This window comes from Engystomops pustulosus, chromosome 2, assembly GCF_040894005.1.
Source record: "Engystomops pustulosus chromosome 2, aEngPut4.maternal, whole genome shotgun sequence".
NCBI lineage: Eukaryota > Metazoa > Chordata > Amphibia > Anura > Leptodactylidae > Engystomops > Engystomops pustulosus.
Genome location: NC_092412.1, coordinates 205,309,757 through 205,332,461, shown reverse-complemented (window position 1 = coordinate 205,332,461; position 22,705 = coordinate 205,309,757). Strand labels below are relative to the sequence as shown.

The following is a 22,705-nucleotide window of genomic DNA, read 5'->3' as shown; positions in this document are numbered from 1 at the left end:
GAACCAGCATCGGGAAACACGGCTATAACTAAAAGCCGACACCCAAATGTAACTCCCGCGGTCAGAGTGGGCTCTGATCTCGGGTGTTTAACCTGTTAAATACCGCGGTCAGTGCGACCGATGCATTTAACTTGCCTTTGGGGGGTCTTTTCGCCACGATGGGCCCCCACGAGCCGTTTTTTGGGGGGGGGGGTGCCGATCGTTGCTATGGCAACTCTTGGGTCCTATCTGCACCCCAGAGTTGCCTGTAAGAAATTTTCAACAATAGGGGATACCAACCCCAAAATGGTAACACTGGAAAAAGCATCTCATCCCACAAAAAAAATGCCATCACAAGGTCCCAATAACGAAAAAGCTAAAATTTTATAGTCTACAAAACTTGCCAATGAGGAAACTAAGATCCTGGCAGCTGCAGGGCGCTCCTTCCCTTCTTCGCCCCGCTGTGCACCCATAAAATAAGTAACGGCCACATGTGGGGGGTCTCTGTACTTGGGAGAAATTGCAGAAAAAATTGTATGGTGGGTTTTCTCTTTTTATCTTTTGGAAATGTGTAAATTTTAGGGCTAAATGAACGCATAACCGTCAAAATTTGACTATTCTAAATTTTACCTCCATTTTGATTCAATTACTATGAAGATCTCAAGGGGTTAACAATCTTCCTAAAAGCTGTTTCTCATAGTTTTAGGGGTGCAGATTTGAAAATGGGTAGGTTATATATATAGTTTGATGCTAAATATGTAAAATTTCATTCAAAACTGTATTTATCCCCAAAATAGTCAATTCTGAAAATCCGGAAAAGCGATATTCGATTTGTAAGCCGCGTGATGTCAAAATAAACTATCCAGACATTTCAAAAATTATGAAAATGTAAAGTAGACATATGGGAAATTTTATTCAGCAATTTATTTAGGTGGTAAATATATTTGCCTGAAAATGCAATGGTTTCTAATTTTGAAAATGTCACATTTTTCAAAAGATTCATCATTTTTTCTTTTTTTTTGCAAATAAACGCAAAACTTATCAGCCAAAATTTACCACTAAAATGAAGTATAACATGTGGGGAAGAAACGTTCTCAGAATTACTTTGATAAGTAACAGAGTTCAAAAGTTATAACCATATAAAGTAACGCAAGTCAGAACCCAAAAAATGGGGCTGAGCCTTTAACTACAAAATGGCTGCGTCCTTTAGGGGTTAAGGCCTTGCATAGTAGGAAAACTATCTCCCATCCACAGTTAACCCCTTTAGTGTCTCACAGAAGATACATCATTTCTGACTTCTCACAAGTCGTGACTCATTGGGGGTGATTTACCTTTAGTCAGGACATTTGTCTGTGTTCCATTTTGTTTATTCTGGGCTTTGCGCTTGTTTGATTTATCTCAGAGGTTGATATATCAGGCAGAGTCACTAACTCTTCTAAAGTTTTTCTCACGCCTGGTTGGGACTGGAGTTTATTTGCGACTTTTTAACCCTGGTTGGCGGCAAAAATTGCAGCTTTTAATACATCTGCATCTAGATTTTAAAGATATATCAGGCACATACAAACATTTTTGTGCAACTAGATTTGCTTTGCAAGTTAAAAAGTAGCAAATTTAAATTTAATGACCCTCATTGATTCAGCAAAACCAATTCACACCTGCATTGCAGATCTCGTGTATAGGATGAAACACAAGAAAAACTGACATTATTGCCTGCAGTCATCAATTTTTGATCTTATTCGTTAACATTTTGCATTTTTCAAACGTGGACAAGGTGCATAAAATGCATGTAAAAAACCCTCATTTATAGCAATTGATCAGTGAATAAGCATTGCACCGTCTGTGGGGCTACAGCTACACAACCTTATCTCCAAACCCTAAGCTACTGTGCATGCACAGAACTCCTGCTTTGGAGACCTTGAACTGCGCCCTGAAGATAAGCCATAGGAAGGATCAAAAGAGGCTACCGGGGAGTGGAGTAGCCGCAGTTCTCGCTCCATGGCGCAGCTACGCCCCAGTAGCCTCCAAAGAAAATATGCATATTTATAAAATAACCTTTTTATATATATATCTTAGCCACTAAAAGTTTTAATTAAAAAAAACATCAGGCTGCAAAAAAATACAGGAACCTACCTTATTAGGTACGTTTCCCTTATAGCATGAACATGCAATGTAGACATTGAGATTCTCTTTCCCATATGGACAAGAGTGTCATGGTTTCAAGTAGCATCTCTGTTACCATTGTTGCTATGTCAATACTTTTTCTCAAGTGTTACAAAGGGATACAAGATAGTAAACATGATACATGAAGAGCATATAACATGTAAAGGACATTTACCAGTATCTTCTAATAAATCCAATTCTGAAATAAAGGCACCTGGCAAACTAGTATTCCTATATCCTGTAAATAAACAGTGTGGTTTTATAATTAACAAATATTACACAGCCAGGGTCAAACTCCACAGTGCTTACATAAGAACTATGCCGGATCTAAAAGAAGACTTTGTTAAATATTACTCATTTTAGGATGACAAGCGGAAAATGGCATTATATAGAAATATTATGCAACCACTGATAAAACAGGGCAGTCATTTATAATCTACTCATCTGTAAAATTCCTGAAACCTATACGTACTTGTCCTGTAGTAATGATGTCTATGTATGTCCCCAAGCCCCAGCTGAATTGGAAAACTAATGGTGACATCTTTATCATTTGTTTGCTGTGAGATAACAATATGTTATAATTGATTACCTAAGTTGACCCATAAGACTGGCCATGAAATTAAAATCAGAAATAATTTGAATCGGCTGCTTAAAGAGGCTATGTCTCTAGTATACATGTCAAAAGGTGAGCGGCTTTTTTGTCAAATTATTTAAAAACTCTATTATATTTCATTGCCCGTCTTTGTTGACTTAATCTTCAAAAGTTGTATTCAGTTCCTGAATTCAGTTCCTGGGACATGCATGGGCAATAGGCTTGTAACTGCAGCAAGGCTCAGTCAGACCTAGGCCCAGGTATATTATAGTTGGAGCCCTAGTACAATTTTACCATAACGGCCCAGAATTTTCAGTGTTGAAAGTAATTTGTTGCTAGTAAAGAAACTTGAATGACAAGGGAATGTAGTTACAACCACGAATAATGATAGTAACCTCATATTCTAAAATGCTAAGAAACTTTTATGGTGTGGTACTTACTTTATGGATTTAGAGACCCAAAAGCTATGGGAAATCTAGCTCAAGAACAGCCTGCTTACAGTAATTCATTATCTATAGTAAAAAATAGGAAGAAAAGATAGAGCTGGCACTCACCAATAAAATACAATTTTTATATTCCGGCACTTTAAAAAACATCGTTGCGGGAGGGAGCAAGACTGCGGGAGACTGACCACGGGCGACAGTCCGTTTCGCGCTGTATCAGCGCTTAATCCTGCCTGGTTAGCCGGCGTCCGCACCTGCACTTCAATTGCGGGCGCCGGAACTAGTGTCATAGCAACCCATAAACAACATTTCTGAATGGTTAACTAGAACGGAAAGGGGAGAATACAATAGGGAATGCAACGTCCGCTGAACAGCTCGACTCTGAAAAGGATTAAAGAGTCGCGACCGTGCTACGGAGGTGGATGCATTACAAAATGATTACAGTATATACAGAATAACAATAAGGCGTGAAGCCATACTATTTTAGAACTAAATCTATAAACGTTACTTCGTGGCAGAACATTATGCAAAAAACTTTTTTAATATATAAACACTTTTAGAGAAACGGAAAATAGCGAGACAAAAAGCACAATTCGCACAGAAAAAAAGAGAAGAGAAGGAAAAGGACACGATTATGGGACCGAAATGACAACGAAGGCAATGGAGAGCCAAAATTGAAGGAGCTTATTAAAAAGCATTAGATAATGAAAAATAGGAAAAAATATCCTAAAGAAAGGCTCCCATTTCATTCTTGTCATTCAGTCCCAACGGACCTAGAGCATTAGTTTTAATTATCCAGGAGGCTTCTCGTCTGAGGAGCATTTTTTGTCTATCGCCCCCGTTGGGGGGTACTGAAACAACCTCTAAACCAGCAAAAGAAATAGCATTGGGATTGTTAGAATGTGTATCTCTAATATGTTCAATAAGACGAGGAGCTCCCTCTCCGGTTCTAATTGAGTTGCGATGTTCTCGAAATCTGATGAACAACCTTCTAATAGTTTTACCAATATAGAATCTGCCGCATGGGCAGAACAAGACATAAACTACAAAAGTAGTCTTACATGAGATAAAATGTTTGACTTGGTGTGTGTAACCTCCAATATTCAGATGTTTCCCTTTTAGAAAATAGCAGCAAAAATTACAGCTGCCACTGCAGAAGTTCCCTAGGGGTATAGGTTTTTCTAGCCAATGTTTCTCTCTAGTATTCGGCAAACGACTACGAACTATTTGATCTTTAATTGTTTGGCTGCGTCGAAAAGTAATGAGGGAACCCTGCTCTGCTATTTCTTTAATATGGGGATCGGTTTTTAAAAGATACCAGTTGTTATGAAGTACCGACCTGATTTTGGAAGCTAGGGGAGTGTAATCAAATGAAAAGACAAATTTTTCTTGTGTTTTCCTTTTAGGTGTATTTTTAATTAGTTTGGTTGGCTCTGCTGCTAGTGCTTTTCTGTAAGCTAGGAGTGATTGAGGATAACCTCTTTTTAAAAATTTGCTAGTCAGTGCATCAGCCTGAGAAACAAACCTTCGGTATTGCTATTCATGCGTCTGAGGCGAAGATATTGCCCATAAGGTACCGCTTTTTTCACAAAGTCTGGGTGATAACTTGTGTAATGTAAGTATGTATTTACTGCGGTAGGTTTATTAAAAACCGTAGTAGTGATTGTACTGTGTTCGATGTTGACTAGAACATCGAGAAATTCCATTTGTTTAGTATCAATTTTGGATGTGAAGAACATGTTCATCGTATTTGCATTCAGATACGTCATAAAGGAACTGAACTCATTGTCAGAACCAGACCATATGATGAACACCTTGTCCACATACCTTTGATAAAAGCAGATCTTACTGATAAAGGGATTGTCCACTGTGTAGATGTATTTATCCTCGAAGAAAGCCAGAAAGATATTAGCATATGTACAAGCTACAGGTGTGCCCATGGCAGTTCCATCTATTTGCTTATACCATGTGTTCATAAACTTAAAGGTATTGTGTGAGAGAACAAAATCTAAGGCCTCGCAAATGAAATTGATGGTGGGGGCATCTTTTCCTGTGCTTTGTAAGATAAGTCTAGTGGCTTCGACGCCAATGTGTTGGGGAATTCTCGTGTACAGACTTTCAACGTCGATAGTAACTAGTCTTAGACCATCTAACCAGGGAAAATCTCTGATACAGTTCAAAAACTCGTTTGTATCCTTCAAATAAGAAGGTATATGTGGGAGTATGGGTTTTAGGAGCCATTCGAGGTATTGGGAAAGGGGCTCGGTGATGGAGCCCACTCCTGCCACAATCGGGCGTCCAGGTGGGTTCGTTAAAGATTTATGTATTTTAGGGAGATAGTACCGTTCCGGTTTCTGGGGGAAGCAGGGATTAATTTTTCGGCAGTTTTTTTAGATATTACATCTCTTTCTACATTTGATCTGAGGAAGGAACCAAGTTTAACTTTGATTCTCTCTGTCGGATCGTTATCTAATTTAACATAAACATTTGTGTTTTTAAGCTGCCTCTCTGACATAACTTTCACGTGACAATTAGAGATGAGCGAACATACTCGTCCGAGCTTGATGCTCGTTCGAGCATTAGCGTACTCGAAACTGCTCGTTGCTCGGACGAATACTTCGCCCACTCGAGAAAATGGCAGCTCCCGCCGTTTTGCTTTTTGGCGGCCAGAAACAGAGCCAATCACAAGCCAGGAGACTCTGCACTCCACCCAGCATGACGTGGTACCCTTACACGTCGATAGCAGTGGTTGGCTGGCCAGATCAGGTGACCCTGGGATAGACTAGCCGCTGCCCGCGCTGCTCGGATCATTCTGTGTCTGGATGCCGCTAGGGAGAGAGCTGCTGCTGGTCAGGGAAAGCGTTAGGGTGTTCTATTAGAATAGTGTTAGGCAGGAGTGATTCAACAAGAACCCAACAGCCCTTCTTAGGGCTACAATAACGTTATACTTTTTTTTTTTTTTGTTTGCTTGTGGCTGGGCTTGCTGGCACTAGTAGTGCAGCTAGTACCATATTGTGAGGAATTTGCAGGGGGACTTGTTACCGTTGTGTTTAGCTCTTAGTGACACACATATCCACCTCAAACACCAAAGTGGGAAAATTTATTAGGGGTTTGATTTCAATTAGGCACAGTCTGCCAGTTTCTTTTTATTTTACGTTTATTTTTTCATAACTCAGCGTCATCTCATCAGTGTGCTTTCATACTTGGCTAGAAAATAGCCAAAGGAGAATCCAAACGGCTTACTTACGCCTACAATAGCGTTATATATATTTTATTTCTGGTTGATCTGCTGGTGGCTGTCCTTGCTGCAGTGCATATACTAGCCAATTGTGAGGAATTTGGAGTGAGACTTGCGACCGCTGTGTTTAGCGCTTAGTGACGCACATATCCATCGCAAAGACCGAAGTGGGATAATTTATTAGGGGTTGGATTTCAATTAGGCACAGTCTGCCATTTCCTTTTTATTTTACGTTTATTTTTTCATAACTCAGCGTCATCTCATCAGTGTGCTTTCATACTTGGTTAGAAAATAGCCAAAGGAGAATCCAAACGGCTTACTTACGCCTACAATAGCGTTATATATATTTTATTTCTGGTTGATCTGCTGGTGGCTGTCCTTGCTGCAGTGCATATACTAGCCAATTGTGAGGAATTTGGAGTGAGACTTGCGACCGCTGTGTTTAGCGCTTAGTGACGCACATATCCATCGCAAAGACCGAAGTGGGATAATTTATTACGGGTTGGATTTCAATTAGGCACAGTCTGCCATTTCCTTTTTATTTTACGTTTATTTTTTCATAACTCAGCGTCATCTCATCTGGCATAGCAGTGTGCTTTCATACTTGGCTAGAAAATAGCCATAGCAATAGGATAGCATTGTTTGGTTTTAAAATGTTTAACCCGAGGGCTAGGGGTAGAGGACGAGGACGAGGGCGGGGACGTGGGCGTCCATCTACTGCAGGGGTCAGAGGCCGTGGTCCTGGGTGGGGTGAGACACCACCTGCTGATGAGGGAGCAGGGGAACGCCGCAGAGCTACACTCCCTAGGTTCATCATGTCTCAAGTTACTGGGACTCGTGGTAGAGCACTGTTGAGGCCAGAACAGTGCGAACAGGTGATGTCGTGGATTGCCGACAATGCTTCGAGCAATTTGTCCACCAGTCAGTCTTCCACGCAGTCCACCCATGTCACCGAAATCGGCACTCCTCCAGCTCCTGCACCTCAGCCTCCTCCCCCCCAGTCTGCCCCCTCCCAGGAAAATTTGGCATTTGAACCAGCATACTCTGAGGAACTGTTTTCTGGACCCTTCCCACAGTCACAAACCACTTGTCCGGTTGCTGCTGAGCAATTTTCCGATGCCCAGGTTTTCCACCAGTCGCAGTTTGTGGGTGATGATGACCTTCTTGACGTAGTGGAAGAAGTGTGTAAAGAGGTGTCCGACGATGAGGAGACACGGTTGTCAGACAGTGGTGAAGTTGTTGTCAGGGCAGGAAGTCCGAGGGGGGAGCAGACTGAGGGATCGGAGGATGATGAGGTGACAGACCCAAGCTGGGTTGAGAGGCCAGGTGAACACAGTGCTTCTGAGACGGAGGAGAGTCCTCGACCAGAACAGGTTGGAAGAGGCAGTGGTGGGGCCAGACGGAGAGGCAGGGCCAGAGCAGGTGCATCAGCGCCAAATGTGTCACGTAGTGAAGCTCCCGTGGCGAGGGCTCCCGCGGCGAGGGCTAGATTTTCAGAAGTCTGGAGGTTCTTTAAGGAAACACCGGATGACCGACGGACTGTGGTGTGCAACCTTTGCCAAACCAGGATCAGCAGGGGTTCCACCACTACTAGCTTAACTACCACCAGTATGCGCAGGCATATGAATGCTAAACACCCGAATCAGTGGCACCAAGCCCGTTCACCTCCGGCCGTGCACACCACTGCTCCTTCCCCTGTGTCAGCTGATAGTCAGCCCCCTGCCCAGGACCCTGGCAAAAAAAACCCCATCGTTGCCTCCACGATCCTCCACAGCATCCACCAGCGTTCAGCTCTCCATACCCCAGACGCTGGAGCGGAAAAGAAAATATAGTGCAACCCACCCGCACGCCCAAGCCCTTAATGTCCACATCTCCAGATTGCTTAGCCTGGAGATGCTGCCCTATAGGCTAGTAGAGACCGAGGCCTTTCGCAACCTCATGGCGGTGGCCGCCCCTCGGTATTCGGTCCCCAGTCGCCACTACTTTTCCCGATGTGCCGTTCCAGCCCTGCACCAGCACGTGTCAGACAACATCATCCGTGCCCTGACCAACGGCGTTTCTGACAAGGTCCACCTGACCACGGACACGTGGACGAGTGCTGCCGGGCAGGGCCACTATATATCGCTGACGGCACATTGGGTTAACTTGGTGGAGGCTGGGACCGAGTCTGACCCTGGGGCTGGTCATATACTGCCGACGCCGAGGATTGCGGGGCCTACCTCGGTCCAGGTCTCAAAGGCCTACTATACCTCCTCCTCCTCCCACCCCTCCTCCACCTCCTCCTCCTCCGAATTACCATCCGTGGCCATGGCGCCATCAGTCGGTAGCTCTAGGCACAGCAGCAGTGCCGTCGCTAAGCGACAGCAGGCGGTGCTCAAACTGCTGAGCCTAGGCGATAAAAGGCACACCGCCCAAGAGCTATTACAGGGCATTCCACATCAAACTTGTTAACTTTGTCGCCACCCTGCTGTGTAATCCCCAAAATATACTGGCAAACTTTTATCATTTACCGATATTATTTCAGCGCTTCTTGCTCATCTGTTTACATTCCCCTCACCCGCCATATCCCAAACTTATAAGAACGCTACTACACTTGATCTTATACAAAAGGTTCTTAGAAGTGCTGTTTGGGGAGTAGCCTAGAGACAGGGGCTTGGAATGGCGAAAGCTCGCCTGGCAGCGGAGCGCCAGCTCCATGCCAAGATCCAACTAACATAGTTTTAACTGCAGCACCTTTAATCTACTACTAGTTCACTGCCTCCATACATGGTCCCCTTATCAAACGAGCTGTGTCAGGCAGAATTTTGGGTTGTTTTCATGGCTTCCATGTTAACTTTGTCGCCACCCTGCTGTGTAATCCACAAAATATACTGGCAAACTTTTATCATGTACCGATATTATTTGAGCGCTTCTTGCTCACCTCCTTTGGTTCCTCTCTGCAGGCCCGGCTCCAGCACCCGGCATACCTGGGCAGGTGCCGGGGCCCAGAGAGCTGCCGGGGGCCCACACACGCTGTGCACATCTTCAATCTCTACTTCCTGTGAGGACGAGCTGTGTCCTGCACTGTTCCTCCCCCACTCAGACAAGACACAGCACAGGCAGAGGCTGCAGAGCTGCCTGTGTGGTGCAGCACATTATGGGTTAAACCCTCCCCCCATCACCTCTTCCCACAGAGCTGCAGTAAAGCTGAAATCCGGCAGCTCAGAAATCGGGACGAAGAGGTGGAGGAGGAGGAGAAGCCTGAAGACTCCTCTGTGTGATTCCAGGGCTGCTGCAGACACCACAGGCTGTGATGGTATGTGACATGTATGGATGTGTATATAGTGAGTGTATGGTATGTGTGATGATGTGTTTGCCTGCATGTATCTGTCTGTCAGTGTGTGTCTGTGTGTTTGCCTCCATGCTTGTCTATCTTTATGCATGTCTCTGAATCTATCTGCATGTACCTGTATCTGTATGCATGTCTGTCTGCCTGTATATATGTCTTGCTGGTTGTGTGGATGTGTGAATGATATTAATCATGTACATGAGAAGCAGAGAGGGTTCTGTGTAAGCAGGGATGTGTGTTATGAGGTTCCGCAGCAGCTCAGGTGTGTGTTATGAGGTTCCGCAGCAGCTCAGGTGTGTGTTATGAGGTTCCGCAGCAGCTTAGGTGTGTGTTATGAGGTTCCGCAGCAGCTCAGGTGTGTGTTATGAGGTTCCGCAGCAGCTCAGGTGTGTGTTATGAGGTTCCGCAGCAGCTGAGTTGAAGTTTCAGTTTTATTACTTGGCAGAGTGGAGGGGCACACATTTTTAGGTTCGCCCTGTTGGTTAATAGACCTCAAAACTGCCCTGACCGTGACACGACTGTTTGGGATGATAAACTGGGGAATATTTCAGGGAACAGGAGACAGTTTTTGTGTTTTTGAATTTTTAATGCTGGCACGTGAGTTCACTGCAAAGGGGCCCACTGAGGCTCTTTCGCCCAGGGGCCTACTGATACCTGGAGCCGGCCCTGCCTCTCTGCCACCCATTGGTTTGAAGCCTGAGTCCATTTAGGGTATGTCGCCATGACACTCTCTAGCCTGCTGCCGCTGCCTCTGCATGCCGTCCCCTATAGTGTCAGGGTCAATTATTGGATGTTTTAGAGAAGACACGAGGCTACCATGGCAACCGATCGCCGCCCCCCGATGACGTTCGGGGGCGTGGCGATTGAAAAAAAGATGGCGGCGCCCGCGCGCCGCCGTCTTTTACACGCCGCCGGTGACTTTGCCGGCGGCAAAGAAGGTGTTAATAGCCGCGATCGGTGCAAGCACCGACCGCGGTTATTAGCGGTGGGGGTTTTGTGCAAAATGCAAAAACCCCCACCTTTGTATGAAGAGGACTCAGCCCGTGAGCCCTCTTCATACATCCCTTATACCTCTGCGCCGTAGAGCTACGGCGCAGAGCGTTAAGGGGTTAAGCAGCCTCAGAGGCATCCATGCATGCTGCCCCTGCTGTTTCCTGTCCATTTCCGTGGTGTTTCCATCCTTTTCTGAGGTTCCCAGGTGTTTGGCCAAGCTTCCCTGTGCAGAGCCTTGGTCCCCTTGAAAAATGCTCGAGTCTCCCAATGACTTCAATGGGGCTCGTTATTCGAGACGAGCACTCGAGCATCGGGAAAAGTTCGTCTCGAATAACGAGTACCCGAGCATTTTAGTGCTCGCTCATCTCTAGTGACAATATTACTGTACAACCTTTTTTGTCGGCTTTTTTCACGACTATGTTGTCGTTTTCTTTCAACCACCTGAGGGCTCTTCTTTCACCCGTTGTTAAGTTATCTGCATCTTTCTCGTAAATGAGAGCTTTAATCTCTTGTAACACTTTTTGCTGAAAGAGATCAAGGTGGCTACCTGGTTGTAAAGGTGGATTGAAGGTAGACTGATTACCGCCCTTAAAAGTGGTTGTGGACTCGATTTCGGTACCTGCTTCTAAAGCTGATAAGAGGCACTCAGCCTCTTTGGTTTACGGAGTAAAGCGGAACCAAAAGCGCTGCGATCGAGTTTCCATCTGGAGGAAATAGTAACTCACACAGCCGCCCGCTGCATACCGCAAGTGGAAACATGGGATCCACGTGAACATCGCAGAGCCAGTGACACATGGAGAACCTGATGATCTTACCTTGTTATTACATCGCTTACCAGATTTAAGGTACTGTCCCACATCTACATTGAATACCTGAAAGACGTTGATGCAGAGGGAAAAGCTTTTTAGACTATTTTTTACTATTGCTTGTATCTTTATGGACTTGCTATTTGAGCTGGAGCACCACATCTACTCACACTTATGGCTGGCTGACATTACAAGATAGCATTGCTTTTTTTGCTAGAACTTTGATGCATGGATCCATGTGAATATTATTGTGTAGTGCCCCTCATCACATCCTTCTCTTTACATAAGTGAATCGTCTGCATCTATTTTGAGGAGAGCACACCGTTTTTTTCACTCCACCTTATACAAAAATATGGATACCGATTCTCAGCCAGAAGAAAGAAATCAAACACAAGATGATACGTTGCAAATAGGGAGGGAGGACGCGGGAGCTTTTTTCGACCTCTGCAATCTGACAGACGAACTACAAGTCCTAAGCTCAAAAAGTCTGGAATACAAGGTTACTAATCTGGCTGAACGAGAGGTGAGATTATTTTGGACCTTAAACTCCCTACGTTCCTATGTAGCCAGTGGCCGAGTACCAAGAGGACTTCGTATATATAAAGACATTTCACAATTCCAGGATGATGTTATGTTCAAGGCAGAGTGGAAAAAAGCCCATCTAGAGCACTCATTGAACATCACGAGATTGGTTCTTAAAAGAAATGAAATGGAATATGCTAAGATTACAGAAGAAGTAAGCAAAGCCAAAATAGAACTAAAAACTAGGCTGTCAGAAACACAAATGCAAACTTTTTTGAAAAAATTAGAAAAACGACTAATCCCCATACAAGCCGATATAAAAGATCGGAAGAGAGATAAATTCATTCGTGATAAACAAGATTTCGAGACTGACAAGATTTTTGACTGGGGAAATTGCAGACAGCTGCAAAGGAAGAAAAGATTTAACAACAGTAAAAAAAGACAAAAAGAATATTGGACAACTGACTCGGACTCGAGCCAATCAGACGACCAAAATACGACTAAAATACAGACTATCTCCTCCGGAATAGGAGCCACACAAAACTCCCCAGGTCCTATCCCTTTAGGCGGTCGACCCGAAGGGGAAGGAAAAAGAGAAGGAGTAAAGAGAAAACAAGTGTCCTGGAGACAATAACTGAAGAACTCGAAGAACCTGTTCCAATTGACAATTCTACAGTTTTAAACCTTTCTGATACTTTACTTAGTGATGATTGTTTGTCTCTCCTTTCTAAAGGTTTAGGTTTTGGGTTAACGCAACAATTTGATCCTATAAATTTTGAAGTTGATCTATTTAAAGGAGTTAGAAAAATCAATCTTAAAAAATGGTTTGAGAAACAAAACATACAGCCCAATGAGAGTACCTCCAAAAAAAGTGGTGAGACTCCTGCGCAGATAGGCCCTCTGGGCTTTTTTGTACATCGAGGCTGAGTGCCTTTTATCAGTTTTAGAAGCAGGTACCGAAGTCGAGTCCACAACCACTTTTAAGGGGCGGTAATCAGTCTACCTTCAATCCACCTTTACAACCAGGTAGCCCCCTTGATCTCTTTCAGCAAAAAGTGTTACAAGAGATTAAAGCTCTCATTTACGAGAAAGCTACAGATAACTTAACAACGGGTGAAAGAAGAGCCCTCAGGTGGTTGAAAGAAAACGACAACATAGTCGTGAAAAAAGCCGACAAAGGAGGTTGTACAGTAATATTGTCACGTGAAAGTTATGTCATAGAGGCAGAGAGGCAGCTTAAAAACACAAATGTTTATGTTAAATTAGATAACATAATTTAACATAATTTAACATTTGGCCGACTCTATGTACATGTTCAAGAGAGGCCTGGATGACTTTCTGGAGAGAAAAAATATCACGGGTTATGGGGATAAAACATTTATTTAATTCTTGAAGGTTGGACTTGATGGACTTGCGTCTCCTTCCAGCCTTATATACTATGATACTATGATACTATGATAACGATCCGACAGAGAGAATCAAAGTTAAACTTGGTTCCTTCCTCAGATCAAATGTAGAAAGAGATGTAATATCTAAAAAAACTGCCGAAAAATTAATCCCTGCTTTCCCCCAGAAACCGGAATGGTACTATCTCCCTAAAATACATAAATCTTTAACAAACCCACCTGGACGCCCGATTGTGGCAGGAGTGGGCTCCATCACCGAGCCCCTTTCCCAATACCTCGAATGGCTCCTAAAACCCATACTCCCACATATACCTTCTTATTTGAAGGATACAAACGAGTTTTTGAACTGTATCAGAGATTTTCCCTGGTTAGATGGTCTAAGACTAGTTACTATCGACGTTGAAAGTCTGTACACGAGAATTCCCCAACACATTGGCGTCGAAGCCACTAGACTTATCTTACAAAGCACAGGAAAAGATGCCCCCACCATCAATTTCATTTGCGAGGCCTTAGATTTTGTTCTCTCACACAATACCTTTAAGTTTATGAACACATGGTATAAGCAAATAGATGGAACTGCCATGGGCACACCTGTAGCTTGTACATATGCTAATATCTTTCTGGCTTTCTTCGAGGATAAATACATCTACACAGTGGACAATCCCTTTATCAGTAAGATCTGCTTTTATCATAGGTATGTGGACGACGTGTTCATCATATGGTCTGGTTCTGACAATGAGTTCAGTTCCTTTATGACGTATCTGAATGCAAATACGATGAACATGTTCTTCACATCCAAAATTGATACTAAACAAATGGAATTTCTCGATGTTCTAGTCAACATCGAACACAGTACAATCACTACTACGGTTTTTAATAAACCTACCGCAGTAAATACATACTTACATTACACAAGTTATCACCCAGACTTTGTGAAAAAAGCGGTACCTTATGGGCAATATCTTCGCCTCAGACGCATCAATAGCAATACCGAAGGTTTTGTTTCTCAGGCTGATGCACTGACTAGCAAATTTTTAAAAAGAGGTTATCCTCAATCACTCCTAGATCGAGCTTACAGAAAAGCACTAGCAGCAGAGCCAACCAAACTAATTAAAAATACACCTAAAAGGAAAACACAACAAGAAAATTTTGTCTTTTCATTTGATTACACTCCCCTAGCTTCCAAAATCAGGTCGGTACTTCATAACAACTGGTATCTTTTAAAAACCGATCCCCATATTAAAGAAATAGCAGAGCAGGGTTCCCTCATTACTTTTCGACGCAGCCAAACAATTAAAGATCAAATAGTTCGTAGTCGTTTGCCGAATACTAGAGAGAAACATTGGCTAGAAAAACCTATACCCCTAGGGAACTTCTGCTGTGGCAGCTGTAATTTTTGCTGCTATTTTCTAAAAGGGAAACATCTGAATATTGGAGGTTACACACACCAAGTCAAACATTTTATCTCATGTAAGACTACTTTTGTAGTTTATGTCTTGTTCTGCCCATGCGGCAGATTCTATATTGGTAAAACTATTAGAAGGTTGTTCATCAGATTTCGAGAACATCGCAACTCAATTAGAACCGGAGAGGGAGCTCCTCATCTTATTGAACATATTAGAGATACACATTCTAACAATCCCAATGCTATTTCTTTTGCTGGTTTAGAGGTTGTTTCAGTAGCCCCCAACGGGGGCGATAGACAAAAAATGCTCCTCAGACGAGAAGCCTCCTGGATAATTAAAACTAATGCTCTAGGTCCGTTGGGACTGAATGACAAGAATGAAATGGGAGCCTTTCTTTAGGATATTTTTTCCAATTTTTCATTATCTAATGCTTTTTAATAAGCTCTTTCAATTTTGGCTCTCCATTCCCTTCGTTGTCATTTCGGTCCCATAATCGTGTCCTTTTCCTTCTCTTCTCTTTTTTTCTGTGCGAATTGTGCTTTTTGTCTCGCTATTTTCCGTTTCTCTAAAAGTGTTTGCAGGTGCGGACGCCGGCTAACCAGGCAGGACTAAGCGCTGATACAGCGCGAAACGGACTGTCGCCCGTGGTCAGTCTCCCGCAGTCTTGCTCCCTACCGCAACAATGTTTTTTAAAGTGCCGGAATATAAAAATTGTATTTTATTGGTGAGTGCCAGCTCTATCTTTTCTTCCTATTTTTTACTATTGCTTGTATCTTTATGGACTTGCTATTTGAGCTAGAGCACCACATCTACTCACACTTATGGCTGGCTGACATTACAAGATAGCATTGCTTTTTTTGCTAGAACTTTGATGCATGGATCCATGTGAATATTACTGTGTAGTGCCCCTCATCACATCCTTCTCTTTACGTAATTCATTATCTGTCTGCACTGATCCATTGTAAGACTAAATTCTTACATTTAGTGAAGTTTTAATGAAATCAAGACACTGGATTTTTTTTTCCTACTTTGCTGCAGCTATTGGTCCAGCTCAGTGCATGGATTTGTTCAAGAGGCACTAAGGTGACCTGGACTAAACCTTGTGTATAATAAGTACTCAAATTCCTGGCAAGAATATATTTTCTCCCATTAGTTGATGATTACGCAATACAGACAAATGTCTACTTGTTCCACAGTACAGATGTTATGTGACATAAAGGTGCCATATTCTGGCAGTGAGACAACCTACACAAGTTGTAGGTCATTTTAATCTTTAGATTAGTGGACACAGTATAGTGGACACCTTATGCAGCATGTTACTAATAGATGACACCATGCAATAACCATGAACAGAGATAACTTTGACTGCAGGTGTGATCCATTTAAATGCAGTGATCTAATAGAAGTAGATCAGAGATTTGCAGTAATTTCTCCCCATAATAAACATTAATGCCTCATTCGTACGGCTGTGTACTTATATCGGGTGAAGCACACAGCCCGGTGAAGAAGGAAGGAGGAATAGGACCCTCACCTCTCAGGGTATAACTTGAGGAGAGGCAGAGCCCATAAGGGATCATACTTTATAGTTAGGGGCCTGGCATAGACACTGCACTGGGATCCATCAGAAGTTACTTTACTGGGTGAGACAGTGTGTGCTCACTGCCCCGGGAGCCGGTGCCATAGACCTCTATGGGAGCCATGATCTGGACGCAAATTGTACAGCTGGATCATAGGTCCCCATATGGTCGTGTAATGTGGCCTTAGGAGTGAAGTAAAGTGGCCTTTGAGTGAGCAACAAAACTTTATTTAAGAATAATATATATACCATATGTAGGCACATCACAGGATGAGTGTACCACAGCTTGTGCCTGCTTGTGGGTGCACGTCTGCTAGACAGAATTAGGACAGAATCATTACACCTCCAGGAGTGAACTGGATGCTAATGAACTGTGCTTTGATTCTTCAGTCCAAGTTAAACTATAGCCAAACAGGGATTTTGAATAAATTTATGTGGGCTTTAACCCTTCAAAACAAAATGGTTGGTTTTGTTTTAATATAATTGTTTTATATTAAGAATTTCAGGTAGGCTTTACATATGTTTACATATGGCAAATGAATTAAATTTAAATGCCCAGATGGGAATACCCCTTTAATTTAATGTGTACTCTACACCTTCTCCAATACAAAGACAAAAAACAAATTAAATTGTTAGAATACTGTACATAGCTTATGCAGAGTAGAGCGGAGGAGTCATGGCAGCTAGGTCACCACCCACCAGCACAGAGAAAATTTACAAATTTAGACTGCAAAAGGGAAAACCTGTTAAAGAAAGACCAGGATGACCATGGCTCTTCCTCATGCACACACACACAGGACTATAAATTGAAAAGTTTGCTGAAAGGTGGATTACACTTTAAATGCTACCATAAAGGTTTGACCTCAATTTTGTCTGAAGAACTAGACAAAGTAGTCTGAGAATTAGAATATTCTTTTAATGTCCCAATATAAAAATTGGAGAAGTTTTCATCTAAGGTATCGGAACTGAAATCAATAATAGAGTAGTGTAAAGGGCAATTTATTTGCTTCACTGCTTGGAACTACCGTATATACTCGTGTATAAGCCGAGGTTTTCAGCACAAAAAATGTGCTGAAAAACCTTGCCTCGGCTTATACACGAGTCAATGATAAAAATAAATAAATTAATACTCACCCTCCGGTGTCCCCGATGTTCCTTGCGGCTCCCGGCGGCTCCCGATCACTGTCGCGGCTCCCGGCGGCTTCTTCACTCTTCACTGGCCGGGAGATTGCGCTGGCCGTTGCACACTGTGATGCGACGCAGATGACGTCATCAGCGGCGACAGCGCGGCATCACAGTGTGCGACGGCAAGCGCGATCTCCCGGCCAGTGAAGAGTGAAGAAGCCGCCGGGAGCCGCGATGGGGATCGGAAGCAGCCGGGAGCCGCGATGGGGATCGAAAGCCGCCGGGAGCCGCGAGGAACATCGGGGACACCGGAGGGTGAGTATTAAGTTTATTTCTTTATCTGTATACTAATAGGGGCTGCTGTATACTACTGAGGGCAGACTGTATACTGATGGGAGCAGGCTGTATACTACTGGGGACAAGCTGTATACTACTGGGGGCTGTGCTGTGTACTACTGGGGGCAGGCTGTATACTACTGGGGGCAAGCTGTATACTACTGGGGGCAGGCTGTATACTACTGGGGGCAAGCTGTATACTACTGGGGGCAGGCTGTATACTGCAAGGGGACAAGCTGTATACTACTGGGGGCAGGCTGTATACTACTGGGTGCAGGCTGTATACTATGGGGGGCAAGCTGTATACTACTGGGGGCAAGCTGTATACTACTGAGGACAGGCTGTATACTGCAAGGGGACAAGCTGTATACTACTGGGGGCAGGCTGTATACTACTGGGGGGAAGGCTGTATACTACTGGGCGGCAAGCTGTATACTACTGGGGGCAAACTGTATACTACTGGGGGCTGGCTGTATACTACATGGGGGCTGGTTGGCTGTATACTACATGGGGGCTGGCTGTATACTACATGGGGGCTGGCTGTATACTACACCCTCGGCTTATACTCGAGTCAATAGGTTTTCCCAGTTTTCGGTGGTAAAATTAGGGGTCTCGACTTATACTCGGGTCGGCTTATACTCGAGTATATACGGTAATTGTCTGTTCAATTTACCAAAAGCTATAAAAACATGTTGCCCTACATTTCTTATACGTATCCCAACGTGACATAATAAATGCAGGTGTGTGTTGCCAGGATTTCCATCCAGTGCAGAGGTCATCCGAGGATTTCGGTTACATTGCTGTCTTCTTTATCACACCAACAGAAAGGGAAGGTCCCACAGCACGGCTGTAACCAGGGCTTCCACAGGTTATTGAGGAACGATAACTGCAGAGGCACCATGCTGATTGTCTCCTGATGTTCTGCCACTGCCCTCTTTATTCTGTTTAGTACAGCTTTGTACTGAGGGTCTACATGAGGGTCAAGAGGGTTGGATTCTGAAGGATCGGCTGATAAATCAAATAATAATGGAAGATTATGGTGAGTGACATGATCTCCTTCACAAGCACAGATAACAATATCGTAACAGCCCACTGAGCCTTCTGGGTAAAAGTTTGGCGTCACAAAATGAGCTTTCCAAATAGCACCACCTATAGAAATAAGGGAAATACAGAATTTTATTTTCTTTATAACATGTGGCAAATCAAGTAAAGTAGACAAAACAGAAATTTGAAAATGACTTAAATGCAAAGAAAATATTTTCTATGAATGGGATTTTACCAGTGGAAATACTGGATAGTACAATAAAAAAAATTTTTTCAAATTCCTGCCTGGTCACACAGCAGATGCTAATGAAAGGTACAATATAACATATCTTTTTTTCTGTAAAACCAATTTTTAATACAAAAACACTTTGGCAGTGTATGTACTATGCTCTGTGGGGACTGGGGAGTGCTAAAAATGGGTCTCCTGGTGACAGGTTCCCTTTAATATAACCCATGGACTTTCTGAACCTTTAGAGATAGCACTTCAGTGTGCATACCTAGTACTATGCCACTAACCTGTGATTTATGTCTTTGTTGTTTATTTGTCAGTGTTCTAGAGGAGCATGGGGCTTTCAGGTATATTATTGTGTCTTCTGTTCCTGTGTTGTGTTCTTTTTATTACGGTCTTCAACATCATGTACATATAATTTCTCTCTCGTTATGTGTACTTGTGTGTTCACCTTCACTTGGTTCTCTCTCCAACGTCACCTAAACCTTTTCCTCACTTATGTGTATATTGTTGTGTCACTTTTTCTGCCAGTGTGTAAAATAATGAAATTCAAATGTTCAAAAACATTGACTGTGGTGTTCAAATAGGTGAAGTTTCACAGAAATTTGTTGAATTTATTAAATTGCAACGTTATTAATTTCACATTTACAGTTTCATTACAAAAAGATTACCTCCATTTTTTGGACATCTCCATTGTGGGGGTCTATTATTCATATTTCTCCCTATATCAAGCCTACAGCTTCCAATTCTATATTACAAGAATATTCATGCCACCCAAGACATGTTTTAAAAAATATCCTGGTACTTACGGAAAAGATCTGCTTGTTAGTTTTGTTACCTAATGTTTGTTCCACTTAGAATGTCAAAAGGGCATGTACTGTAAGTATCGTATATACTCGAGTATAAGCCGACCCGAGTATAAGCCGAGGCCCCTAATTTTACCACAAAATACTGGGAAAACCTATTGACTCGAGTATAAGCTGAGGGTGGGAAATGCATTGGTCACAGCCTCCCCAGTATATAGCCAGCCAGCCCCTGCCCCAGTGTATATAGCCTGCCAGCCCCTGCCCCAGTGTATATAGCCTGCCAGCCCCTGCCCCAGGGTATATAGCCTGCCAGCCCCTGCCCCAGGGTATATAGCCTGCCAGACCCTGCCCCAGTGTATATAGCCTGTCAGACCCTGCCCCAGTGTATATAGCCTGCCAGACCCTGCCCCAGTGTATATAGCCTGCCAGACCCTGCTCCAGTGTATATAGCCTGCCAGACCCTGCCCCAGTGTATATAGCCTGCCAGACCCTGCCCCAGTGTATATAGCCTGCCAGACCCTGCCCCAGTGTATATAGCCTGCCAGACCCTGCCCCAGTGTATATTGCCTGCCAGACCCTGCCCCAGTGTATATAGCCTGCCAGCCCCTGCCCCAGTGTATATAGCTTGCCAGACCCTGCCCCAGTGTATATTGCCTGCCAGACCCTGCCCCAGTGTATATTGCCTGCCAGACCCTGCCCCAGTGTATATAGCCTGCCAGACCCTGCCCCAGTGTATATTGCCTGCCAGACCCTGCCCCAGTGTATATTGCCTGCCAGACCCTGCCCCAGTGTATATTGCCTGCCAAACCCTGCCCCAGTGTATATAGCCTGCCAGCCCCTGCCCCAGTGTATATAGCCTGCCAGCCCCTGCCCCAGTGTATATAGCCTGCCAGACCCTGCCCCAGTGTATATAGCCTGCCAGCCCCTGCCCCAGTGTATATAGCCTGCCGCCGCTGCCGGACAGATCGCACAGAAGATATACAGGGGTCGCCGGAAAGGTGAGTTTAGATATATTTATTTTTTTGACTCGAGTATAAGCAGAGTTTGGGTTTTTCAGCACATTTTTTGTGCTGAAAAACTAGGCTTATACTCGAGTATATAAGGTAGATTAATTAGCAACCCTATGGAAAATCAAGAATGAAACTAAAACCGAGACAACGGCCCATTTGCATGCTAAATCTAAACACTGCATGTACAGTTACTATGTAACTCAGACTCATAGTTATATATGCTTCGTATAAGGAATATGATATTACTATGTGGAACTGTTATGTACACTGTTTGTACAAATGTTGTATATATGAAAAGAAATGCTTTACAAAAACAATTTCAACATAAAAAAAATATCCTGGTAGGTGTATTGATTCGCATTAAACAGACAACCTTAAATTTGAAAGTGAGAAAAATAGGGTCTGGCAGGTTTTATCCGATTGAAATACCCTAATTGGATGCTGAAATAAGAAAGAAATAGCAAAAATTCCTAGATCTGATACATCGATTGAAATGAATGAAAATATAACAGACCAGAAGAAAATCTACCATTGTATTTACAACTACATATAAAATGCAATACCAAGCTGTAGCTGACTCTGTTAAATAGTATATTCCATTGTTAATGAGAGACAATTAGAGATGGGCAAATCGATTCTAACGATTCTAACTTCGGTTTGAATTTCAGGAAAATTTTGATTTGTCACGAAGCCGATGTTTGCGGTGATTCATGGGAACAAAGTTTTTTCCCCCTCCTTTATTACTAAAATGGGCGCAGGTACAACATCTTACATGGGGCAGAGAACTCTGGGAGGGAGAAAGGAACACCCTCGATCACATGTGCAGACCTGTAAGCCTATCAGCAACTGGCAGGCTAATGTAATGTCACACAGACTATAAAAGAGGCAGCCATTTTCAAATCTCTGCACTTCACACTACATGTGCTTCCTGTAGCGTCCAGCTGCTTCTACTGTACTGTGCTGTTGTGGTTTTTGCCCCAAGGGTGCCCGAGGGATCTGTATACCCAAAATAGAAGTTCTCTTTTGTTTCTGAAGTGAAGAAAAAGAAATCAGTGTGAAATCCACATACTTTCTGTAGTGATTTCTGCTTCAATCCCAGGGTGTCAGTTGTTGTGCTTCTGTATACCACAAATAGCAGATATTTTTGTTGTTAAAGTCAATAGGCAGAAATCAGTGTGAAATACACATACTTTCTGTAGTGATTTCTGCTTCAATCCCAGGGTGTCTGTTTTGGGGGATCTGTATAACGTAAATTCCAATACTTTTTGTTGCTAAAGTTCAGAGCAAGATTTACGTGTCAAATCGACATAGTTTATAGAGTGATTCTCTGCTTCGTGCAGTAGCAGTGACAGGGAAACGCAAATTAACGATGATCTACCCGATCGCACTTGGGAGACGGGTGTAGCAAGGGATTCATCATCGTCGGGCGAAGAGAGTGTCAGCTTGCGCGTCTGGCAGCAAGTTTGTACTGTGGCCGCGAGTCAGCAGGGTGGCAGCAGTGAGCACAGGAGCCAAACGTCCATAGGGGTACAAACCCCGCTTTGGAGGTCCAAGTAAGCAGTGGTACAGGGGCTCACCGAGGCAGCAGCATTAGTAGTCACTCAGCGCAGAATGTTGGCAGTAAAATCCCCACCTCGGCAGTGTGGCAGTTTTTTGTTAAGACATTGGAGGAGCCGAGCGTGTGTATATGTAGAATCTGCGGGCAG

General features: G+C 43.5%; 2 protein-coding genes across 6 annotated transcripts in view; both read right to left on the bottom strand.

The window, feature by feature from the left end:
* The window catches only part of LOC140119153 (arylsulfatase H-like), a 66,332-nt gene extending 63,967 nt beyond the window's left edge, over nucleotides 1–2,365 (bottom strand). The window contains exon 1 of one of the 5 annotated variants that reach the window (XM_072137883.1): nucleotides 2,315–2,365. Coding sequence is in view for 2 of the 5 variants with exons in the window: in XM_072137882.1 (XP_071993983.1) it covers nucleotides 2,110–2,174 (65 nt within the window). In the remaining 3 variants the exon portion in view is untranslated. Of the gene's footprint in view, nucleotides 1–2,109; nucleotides 2,268–2,314 lie in introns of those variants that run through there. The other 4 variants (XM_072137880.1, XM_072137882.1, XM_072137877.1 and 1 more) reach the window with 4 other exon arrangements.
* A 15,555-nt stretch (nucleotides 2,366–17,920) lies between these two features.
* Nucleotides 17,921–22,705, bottom strand: part of LOC140117087 (arylsulfatase D-like) — a 51,919-nt gene continuing 47,134 nt past the window's right edge. The window contains exon 11 of the mRNA XM_072133520.1: nucleotides 17,921–19,059. Within this exon, the coding sequence (XP_071989621.1) occupies nucleotides 18,686–19,059 (374 nt within the window). The 3' untranslated portion in view covers nucleotides 17,921–18,685. The remainder of the gene's footprint in view (nucleotides 19,060–22,705) is intronic.